The sequence below is a fragment of the Belonocnema kinseyi genome, chromosome 5, assembly GCF_010883055.1.
Source record: "Belonocnema kinseyi isolate 2016_QV_RU_SX_M_011 chromosome 5, B_treatae_v1, whole genome shotgun sequence".
Classification (NCBI taxonomy): domain Eukaryota; kingdom Metazoa; phylum Arthropoda; class Insecta; order Hymenoptera; family Cynipidae; genus Belonocnema; species Belonocnema kinseyi.
Window position 1 is genome coordinate 145,488,398 of NC_046661.1, and position 11,312 is coordinate 145,499,709.

Sequence of the window (11,312 nt, forward strand, 5' to 3'; positions counted from 1 at the left end):
AATAATTTTGACTTGGAATCGGGAATTTTAAAATTTTTATTCAATTTTTATCTATTCTGAATTGGAGCAGGAAATTTTTCCATTATATAAAAGAATTATAATTTCTCTTTGAACAGGGAATTTTTTAAAATAATGAATTCTAATTCTAAGTTGAAAAGGTATATTTTTGAAAACAATAAAAAAAAAGAATTGGAGCAGGGAATTTTACAGAAAAATTATAATTATTATTTGAAACGGAGAATTTTTAAAAGTACTAAAATTCCGGATTTGAATAAGAAATTTTCAATTTTAAACCAATTTTGAGTTGGAACCAGAATTTATCCAGGAGAATAACAATTCTCGAGACAAATTCTCAAAGAATAACGTCAAATTTCATTTTAAAAAAATTGTACTTTTTACCCAAAAATGTGAGTTTTCAACCTGAATATATCAATTTTCAAGAAAAAGTTAATTTTCCATCAAAAAGTTAAGCCTTTAAGAATAATGTTCAAATTTCAATCAAAAAAATTTTTTTAATAAAAATTCAAACAGATTTTTCAATGAAGAATAAAAAAAATCATCCAGAAAGACCAATTTTCAACCAAAAATTACAAACGAAAACTTTAATTTTCAATTGAAAAAGATAAATTTTTAACCAAATATAGAATGTTTAAAGCATTCATTTGAAAGAAAATGAATTTTAAACAAAAAAGTTAAATTTTCAATACAAAAGAAATTGCTTAATTTGCAGTTAATACAATTAATTTTAAATAATAACAAAAAACTAATTTCAAACAAAATAGTTAAATATTTAACCAGGTATGAATTTTAATAATTGATACTTCTATAAAAAAAGATTTTAAATTTAAATTAAAAACAGTTGAATTCAATCTTAAAAGACGAATTTTTCATTTCAACAAATGAGGTAAATCGTTAACCAAAACAAATTAATTTTCAACCAAACAGTTGCATTATTGACCAAAAAAATTAACCTAAATACAAAAATCGATACATTTTTAACTAAAAAATATTTTTCAGTAATTAGTCATTTTTATTATTTACTGGCCTCGGTCTCACCAGAATTTTACAGAAAATTATCATTCTTCTTCTCAATGGAAAATTGAATTTTTTAAACAAAATTATTATTCTGAGTTGAAACGAGGAATTTTTGAAAAAAAAAATTAAATTATGAATTGGAACAGGGGATTCTACAAAAAATTCTAATTCTTACAATTAGTTGAAATGGAGAATTTTCGAAAAGAATAAAAATTCTTGATTTGAACAGGGATTTTGTTAACAGAATTTTATTTCTGAGTGGAAATGTAGAATTTTACAAAATTTTTAGAATAAAAATGTTGTCCAACTTTGATTTCAACCGTTTTTTAAATAATTTGTTAAATTGTGATTTTTCTAAATTATTATATATTTTAGTTTAGAATGCTTAATTCAAAAATCTCTCACTTTAAAAATTTTCCATTTTAGATTTTTAATTTTTAAGCATTTATTTTAATTTAAAGAATTTTAAAATGCAGTTTTAAAGGTTAAAATAAAATTGTTAATCAGAAGTTTTTAAAATCGAAGATTTTTTAAATAAAAAACAGGGTGGCCGCCAAACCGGGAATTTTACGAATTTTCAGCAGAAAAATGTGCCCAAGTCTTGATAAGAGTTGAAATTAATATATCATTTATTCCTTTATATTTTTTCTTTATTAAATTGAATAAATAAATGTATTAATATATTATTTCTATTAATTTTTTTGCCATTAAAAAATGTAAATATGCGTTTTACTATTTTCAACTTAAAAATAATTCCATAATAATATAGTCATAATTAAAGGTTTTTATTAAATTTAAAATATTGTGATTCCAAATTATTTAATTTTTATCCCATTTAATTTAAAATTTCTTAACGTAGAAAAAGAATAAGTATTTAATATTCAGCAATATTTTACTGTTCACTTAAGACGAGTAAATTGAAACCAAATATTTAAAAAAAAAAACAATTTGAAACTGAATTGTTTTACATAGAAAATTTTGAATCTTTAGATTTTCGAAGAATTTTAAAACTTTTAGCGTTACAATTTTAATAGTTCTATTTAAAAAGTGTTTAATTTATAAGTGAAATTCTTAAATTTGGACGCATAAATAACAATTGAACAATTAATTAAAAACTTGAAATTATTTCAAGTAATTTAAACGAAGTGTTTTAACATTTTTTTCAGAACTTCTAAATATATTATAAATTACTCGAAATTTCCCTAAATTTTTGAAAATTAAGTAAATTAAACCAAATTCTTAAAATCGTCCATGTTCTTCCTTGATAATTTTTGTAATCTCTTAAAATCTTCTTAAACTTTCTGTTACAATAATTTTTCAAAGTAAAAAATCATTTTCAATTTTCCTAAGAATGTTAAGAAATTTTTTTATTATTTTGAAGTCTTTCGCAATTATTAAAAAAATTCTAAATTTTTTGTTTGAAATCTGCAAAAATCTACATTTTATTTGAAATTCAGCTGTAAGTATTTAAAATTATTTCAAGTTCTAAATTTAATTCGAATCTTTTTAAAACTTTTAAATATTTCTTAAAATTACTCTAATATTTTTACAAACAATAAGTGTTCTATTATTATTTATAAATTCAAATTAATTTTTTTTTAATTGTAGGATTTTCTAAGTTATAGAAAAAATTCAATTCATTTTGAAATATATTTCAAAGTTTCCGAAAAAAATGCAAAAATTATTTTGAATTTTGAAAAAATTTAAAACCACTTCTAGATTTCTGAAGATTTTGAAATACAATTTTAAAGCTTTTGAAAGATGCCTCGACTATTTAAAATAAAAATAATTTAAATTCTAATTTAAGAACTGTTAAGTTAAAAAATTATTATTTAATTTTTAATGAGTTCTAAAATTTGCAGTTTATTTGCATCTTATTTAACATTGTTTAATTGAAAAGTGTTAGTACCTTCCATTTGGCACATGTTAATTTTTGGGCACTTGAATGCTTTAATTTTTTGTTTATTGTTTATTATTAAACATGGAAAAATGTTTAGAATATAGTTTGATTTTTTAAATTTCAATGGAAAATTGAATTTTTCAAACAAAATTATTATTCTGTGTTGAAACGAGCTATTTTCGAAAAAATTTAAATTATAAATTGGAAAAGGGAATTTTACAAAAAATTCTAATTCTTACAATGAATTGAAATTGAGAATTTTTGAAAAGAATTAAAATTCATGTTTTGAACATGGAACTTTTCGAAAACAATTAAAATTTTGGATTTAAACAGAGAAATTTCCCATTTTTAACCAATTCTGAGCTGGAATTAGAATTTTAAATTAATTGATTCTTCAATTTAGTCAAATGAAAATGATAACGTGGATTTATATTTTTGAAACTCAATCTGAATCTTTGAAATCTACAATTAATAAAAGTTAAAAAATTTTAATTTGTTAGTTTAATTGCATTTATTTTTAAATTGTTCAGATGAAAAGTGTTAGTAGCTTTTATTTTATACGTGTAAATTATTTATTTAAATTTCAAGAGTTTGACTTTAAGTGCTTTTATTTGAATTTCAGTTATTATTACTTCGAATAGAGCAATTTTTAGATTTAGTTTTCGATTTTGTAAATATCATTGATCGTGAAAAATGTTTTCGAACCGGGAGAAAACCGAGAAATGACCGGGAATTTTTTTATTTTTTATTAAAGCGGCCACCCTATTAATATTTGAAACTTTTTATGATTTAATAATTTAATAATTAATTAATTTAATAATTAAAATTATTTATTTCAGCCGGTTGGGTGAAACTCAGATGGAAGAATCTTAGAGACACATACTGTCGAATCCTAAAATACAAAAACAAAGCTGAGAAAGGAATCCGGAGAAAAAAATGGATATTTGAAGATCACTTGGGCTTCCTGAAATTTCCGTAAATATCTTTAATTTATTAGATACATTTTATCAATGGCTGATGGGGCCGTTCAAATTTCTTGAATTTTCAACCAAAAAAGCTGAAATTTTTAACAAATAACTTACATTTTTTACAAAAAAGTTTAATTTTCAACCTAAAAATACTCATTTTTACGATTTTAATTACAAAAAGAGTCAAATGTAACCAAAAAATATGATTTTTTAACAACAAAAAATTGATTTTTTGTAAAAAAAAGACGAATTATTAACAAAATACATATATATTATTATATTATATTACTATGTAAACAAAAATACCTGCATTTTTTACTAAAAAGGGAACTTTCAAACATAAAATTGAATAGTTAAATTTTCAGTTAAAAGAATTAATATTTTCAGCAGACAAAATTTTTTTAAACAAGTTAGATAAATATTTAAGCAAAAAACTGAACTTTTAATTAAAATGATGAATCTTCAATAAAAAAAAAACATACTTTGAACCAAATTGGTTCATATTTAATGAACACTATTTTGTACCAAAAAAGACGATTTTTCAACAAAATACACGAATTTTTAAGTAAAAAAGATAAATTTTCAAACAAAAATATGAATCTTCAACCAAAAAGATTAATTTTCTACCAAGAAAGTCGAATTTTCAACTAAAAAGACAAATTTTATATTTTAAATCGAAAATGACGAATTTTCAACAAAATAGTTCCTCTTTAAACTACAAAATATAAATTAAAAAAAAAAATTCGACTAAAATGATGAATATTCGAGAAAAAATATGAATTTTTAACCCAATAGATTTCTCAACTAAAAAGAAGAAATTTCATCCAAAAAGATGAATTTTAACAAAAATTATGCATTTTTTTTTACAAAAAATAAATTTTTAACCAAATGGTTTAACTTCTGAACAAAAAATAATTTCTTTTTATCAAAAAAGACGAATCTTGAAAAAAAATGTATGAATTTTCAACCAGAAGGATTAATTTTCGACGAAAATTATGAATTTTTCTCCCAAAAAATAAATGCTTAACCAAATAGTTGAATTTTCTAACTATAAATATAAATTTCCAACCAAAAAAATTAGTTTTCCATCAAAAAAAGAAATTTTCAACAAAATAGATAAATTTTCAGTCACAGAGATACATTTTTAACGAAAATTATGAATCTTTCACCGAACAAAATGAATTTTTAACCAAAATATAGAATTTTATGTAAAAAGTAAAATTTCTTACCCAAAAGATGCATTTTCAGCCAAGACGATTAATTTTCTACAAAAAAAAAAATGAATTTTTAACAACAAAAAAATCAATTTTTGACTACGACGATTAATATTCTACAAAATACATGAATTTTTAACCAAAATAATTAATTTTTAAGTAAAAACTTGAATTTTTGACTAAAAAGATTAATTTTCAGCCAAGGCGATTAATTTTTTACAAAAAAAAAAAAAATAACTTTTGACAAAATACATTAATTTTTAATGAAACCAAAAAAAGGTTGATCCGAAAAAAGAATTTTCTAAAAAATAAATCAATTTTAAACATATAGTTGAACTTTCAACTATAAAAGATCACTTTTTAACCAAATGTCGAATAACTAAATTTGCATTTAAAAAAATTAATTTTCAATAAAACAAAGAACGAGTTTTCATCAAAATATTGTTACCAAAGAGATAAATTTTCTACCAAAAAATGCTAATTTTAACTAAATATATGAACATTCAGCTAAATAACGATCAATTTTTAACTGAAAATATTACAGTTAAATCTTTCACTGAAAAAATTAATTTTTAACCCAAACAATGAATTTTTTAACAAAATAGTCACATTTTCAACCAATAAGATTAATTTTCTCCTAAAAAAGACGAATTTTCATAAAAATAATTGCATTTTAAACTTAAAAAAGTAATTTTTAAACACAAAATGGAAAATAATAATATTTTTTTTACCAAAAAGGACGAGTTTTCAACAGAATACATGAATTTTTATCTAAAAAAGTAAAAGAGATAATTCGTCAACCATTTTCAACTATAATTTTCAAATTAATAAATATAATTTAAAAAATTTCTACTAAAATAATAAATCTTCCAGAAAAAAGATGAAATTTTCTCCAAAAAAATGAATTTGAACAAAAATTATGCATTTTATCTACAAAAAACTGAGTTTGTAACCAAATGGTTGAACTTTTGACCAACAAGATAAAAACTTTTACCATCAAAGACGAATCAAAATATTTAAACCTTAAACCAAAAGGAATAATTTGCTACAAAAAAGAAGTTTAAAAACAAAATATATTTATGAATTTCCAATTAAATCGTTGAATTTTCTACCAGAAAGACGATTTCTGAATAAAATACATAAATATTTAACTAAACAGTTGAATTTTTTTACCAAAAAAGACGAATTTCCAGCGAATTATTAAAATGTTTTGAACAATCGATGTGATGTTAGTCGAAATTTGATTTAATTAATTTGTTATTTATAATTTTTTCGTTTCTAAACATTTTCAAATGTGTAATTGAATTTTTAAAGTGAATTTAGTACCAAATAGTGGAATTTTATACGAAATTGTGGAATTTTCAAGCCGAAAAGAGAAACTTTAATTAAATTTTCAGTTAAAAAATAATTTTTAACCAAACAGTTGCATTTTTAATCACAAATATTTATTTTCTACCAAAAAAGACGAATTTATAACAAAATGCATAAATTTTATCGAAGCGCTTAATTTTTTCAACTCAAAAATGTGAATTTTCAACAAAAAAAAGAACTATTTTCTACAAAATAGTTGAATTTACAATTTTTAAAAACTGATTAATCTAGAAAAAAAAATTAATCAAATTGTGGAATTTTCAAGCCGAAAATACAAATTTTAAACAAGTTATATAATTTTTAAACTAAATATTTTAAACAATACTTGTAATGTTAGTCCAAATTTTAGCTTATAATTTTTTCGTTTCCAAACAATTTTAACTGAATATGTAGTTGATTTTTTAAACTTAATTTTGTTATGTTGTTTTATTTTGCAACAATAATTTAAATGTTCATAAAAATAGTTAAATTTTCACTTTAAAAAATAATTTTTAATCAAAGAAAACTAATTTTCCTCTAAAATTATGAATCTTTAACCAAAGAAAAATTAAATTTTAATCAAGGATTTGAATTTTCAGTTTAAAAAGATAAATTTTCAACGAAACATGTAATAGTTGATAACACAAATTTCCTTAATATAATATTTTTTTTAACCGTTGGTTTTTCAATCAAATAGTTGCATTTTTCTACTGAAAAAGTTGATTTTCTAAGAAAAGAAATCTATTTTCAACAAAATACCTCAATTTTAAAACAAATAGTTAAATTTTCTACCAAATTTTTCAAACCGAAAATGTGATTTTTCAACAAAACAATTTAATTTTCAACCAAACTTTAAATTCTCTACCAAATTTTACCAAGTTCTTCAACCCGAAATTGTAAATTTTTAATAAAAAAATTCAATTTTGACATAAACATATTAATTTTTAACCATACAGTTGCATTTTTAACAACAACAAAAAATTGTTAGTCAAGAAAGAAACAAAATTGCAATGCAATTGTTGAATTATTAGGCCAAAAAAAATGAATTTTGAATAAAACAGTTGAATTTTTAACCAAGAAGTTTGTCTTTTAACTAAATTATTAATTTGGAAAAAAATCAACTCAATTTTCAACCAAATAGTTGAAATTTTCTTCCAAATTTGACCGAATGTTTCAACTCAAAAATACGAATTTTCTTTAAAAAGTTTAATTTTGTTCTAAGCAGATTAATTTTTAACTAGACAGTTGCATTTTGAACAAAAAACTTTGTTAAGACAGAGAGAAAAATAATTTTAATTAAATTATTAAATTATCGAGCCTAAAAGACGAATTTTCAATAAAACAGATTAATTTTTAATAAAAAAACATTTATTTTTAAACAAATTTGTTGAATTTAAAAAAAATCAACTTTCAACCAAATGTTAAATTTTCTACCTAATTTTACAAAATTGTTCACCCCGAAAATATGAGATTTCAACGAAAAAATTAATTTCTATTCCTATCAGATTAATTTTTAACCAGATAGTTGATTTTAAACCAAAAAAAAATTCTTAGGTAAGAAATAAATAAAATTGTTAAATTTTCAAACTAAAAAGACGAATTTTCAATAAAAAAATGTTGAATTTTTAATTAAGAACTTTAACTTTTTAACAAAATTGTTGAATTTTAAATAAAATAATTAAACTTTCAATAAAATAAGTTAATTTTCCGCCGAAAGTTAAATTGTCTACTAAATTTAACAAAAATGTTCAACTCCAAAATGTAAATTTTCGATCAAAAAAGTTCATTTTCAACCGAAACAGATTAATTTTTAACCAGACAGGTGATTTTCAACCAAAAAAAAATTTCTGAAAATTTAACTTCTTGAGAAAATTGTTGAATGTGGGGAAAAAAAAAATTTTCAACCAAAATAATTAAATTTCTAACTGAAAATTAAATTTTCTACCAAATTCTACATTGTTTATTTAAGAAAGAAAAAAAATTTGTAATGCACTTATTTAATATTAGGAAAAAAATCGAAATTTTAACAAAACAGTTAAATTTTCTGCCAACAAATTTGACTTTTCAACAAAATAGTTGATATTTTAATCAAGGAATTGGACTTTTTTTTACAAAATAATTCTATTTTCAACCCGAAAATGTGAATTTTTAACTAGTTAGTTGCATTTTCAACAACCAAAATTTATCAGTCGAGAAAAGAAAAAATTTCAATCAAATTGGTGAATTATCAAGCCAAAAAGATGAATTTGTAACAAAACAGTTGAACTTTTAACCAAAAAATTGGACTTTTTAACAAAATTGCTGATTTTTAACAAAATAATTTAATATTTAATATATTTAATTAATATTTAAATAATTTAATTTTTAGTAAAACAACTGAATTTTTAGTCAAAAATTTTAACTTTTTAAGAAAGATGTTGAATTTTGCACAAAACAATTTAATTTTCGAACAAAAGTTAATTTTTTTACAAAATTCTATCAAATTTTTCAAGCCGAGAATGTGAACTTTCACCAAAGAAACAAAATTATAATAAAATTGTTGAATTATCCAATCCAAAAGAACAATTTTGAACAATTTTGAACCAAATAGTTACATTTTCTACCAAATTTTTCAACCTGAAAATGTGAACTTTCAAGAAAACGGTTAATTTTCAACCGAAACAAATTAATTTTTAACCAGACAATTGCATTTTTAACAAACAAAAATTTTGTTAGTCAAGAAAGATACCAAATTTTAGTCAAATCATTGAATTATTAAATAAAAAAATGAATTTTGAAGAAAACATTTGAATTTTTGACCAAGAAATTGAACTTCAAAACAAAATTGTTGAATTTTGAAAAAAAAAAACAATTTAATTTCAAACTAAATAACTTTAAAGTTATTGAAAAAGATTTCAAGCTATTTGAAAAAATTTAAAGATTTTAAGGATTTTCAAGATATTTAAGGAATTTAAGATAATTTCGAGGATTTTAAGACATTCAAATTAATTTCAGTCAATTTCGAGATACTTCGAAAGACTTTAAATGATTTTAAAGAATTTGAAAGAATTTAAAAAAAATTATTGATGGGATTGTAAAGTTTATTTTTAAAGAATTTAAAAATAATTTTCTCAGTTTTAGTGCTTTTAAAGAATGTTCAACAAGTTTTTGAAAATTTATTTAAAAAGATTTTAGTGATTTAAAAAATTCAAAGATTTTAAGGATTTGTAAGAAATTAAAAGGAATTGAAGAAAGTTTAAAGAATTTTAAGAGATTCGAATTAATTCCAGTCAAATTCGAGAAACTTCGAAAGATTTAAAATGACTATAAAGAATTTGAAGGCATTTAAAAAAAATTCTTGATGGGATTTTAAAGTTTATTTTTAAAGGATTAAAAAATATTTCTATCAATTTTAATGACTCTAAAGAATATTAAGCGATTAATTTAAGTTATTTAAAAAGATTTCAAGATATTTGAGAAAATTCAAATATTTTAAGGATTTTCACGATTTTTAAGGGAATTTAAGATAATTTGGAGGATTTTAAAAGATTCGAATTAATTTCAGTCAATTTCGGGAAACTTCGAAAGATTTTAAACTATTTTAAAGTTTATTTTTGAAGGAGTTTAAAATATTTCTATCAGTTTCAGTGATTTTAAAGAATGTTCAGCAAGTTTTTGAAAATTTATTTTAAAAAAATTATATAGATTAAAAGGAATTTAAGAAAATTTAAAGGATTTTAAGAAATTCGAATTAATTCCAGTCAAATTCGAGAAACTTCGAAAGATTTTAAATGATTATAAAGAATTTGAAGGCATTTAAACAAAATTCTGGGTGGGTTTTTAAGTTTATTTTTAAAGGATTTTAAAATATTTCTATCAATTTTAGTGACTCTAAAGAATATTAAGTGATTAATTTAAAAGTTATTTAAAAAGATTTCAAGATATTTGAAAAAATTCAAATATTTTAAGGATTTTCACGATTTTTAAGGGAATTTAAGATAATTTGGAGGATTTTAAGAGATTCGAATTAATTTCAGTCAATTTCGAGATACTTCGAAAGATCTTAAATGATTTTAAATTTTATTTTTGAAGGAGTTTAAAATATTTCTATCAGTTTCAGTGATTTTAAAGAATGTTCAGCAAGTTTTTGAAAATTTATTTTTAAAAAATTATATAGATTAAAAGAAATTTAAGAAAATTTAAAGGATTTTAAGAAATTCGAATTAATTCCAGTCAAATTCGAGAAACTTCGAAAGATTTTAAATGATTATAAAGAATTTGAAGGCATTTAAAAAAAAAATCTTGGTGGGATTTTAAAGTTTATTTTTAAAGGATTTAAAAATATTTCTATCAATTTTAGTGACTCTAAAGAATATTGAGCGATTAATTTAAAAGTTATTTAAAAAGATTTCAAGATATTTGAAAAAATTCAAATATTTTAAGGATTTTCACGATTTTTAAAGGAATTTAAGATAATTTGGAGGATTTTAAGAGATTCAAATTAATTTCAGTCAATTTCGGGAAACTTCGAAAGATTTTAAATGATTTTAAAGTTTATTTTTGAAGGAGTTTAAAATATTTCTATCAGTTTCAGTGATTTTAAAGAATGTTCAGCAAGTTTTTGAAAATTTATTTTAAAAAAATTATATAGATTAAAGGGAATTTAAGAAAATTTAAAGGATTTTAAGAAATTCGAATTAATTCCAGTCAAATTCGAGAAACTTCGAAAGATTTTAAATGATTTTAAAGAATTTGAAGGCATTTAAAAAAATTCCTGATGGGATTTTAAAGTTTATTTTTAAAGGATTTAAAAATATTTCTATCAATTTTAGTGACTCTAAAGAATATTGAGCGATTAATTTAAAA

At 20.8% G+C, this 11,312-nt stretch overlaps 1 protein-coding gene across 3 annotated transcripts in view; it reads left to right on the forward strand.

Moving 5' to 3' along the window:
- LOC117172522 overlaps positions 1-11,312 on the forward strand; it is a 42,650-nt gene that overhangs the window by 29,354 nt on the left and 1,984 nt on the right. For all 3 annotated transcript variants that reach the window (XM_033360545.1, XM_033360542.1, XM_033360543.1), the window contains exon 3: positions 3,775-3,910. In XM_033360545.1, the coding sequence (XP_033216436.1) occupies positions 3,775-3,910 (136 nt within the window). The remainder of the gene's footprint in view (positions 1-3,774; positions 3,911-11,312) is intronic.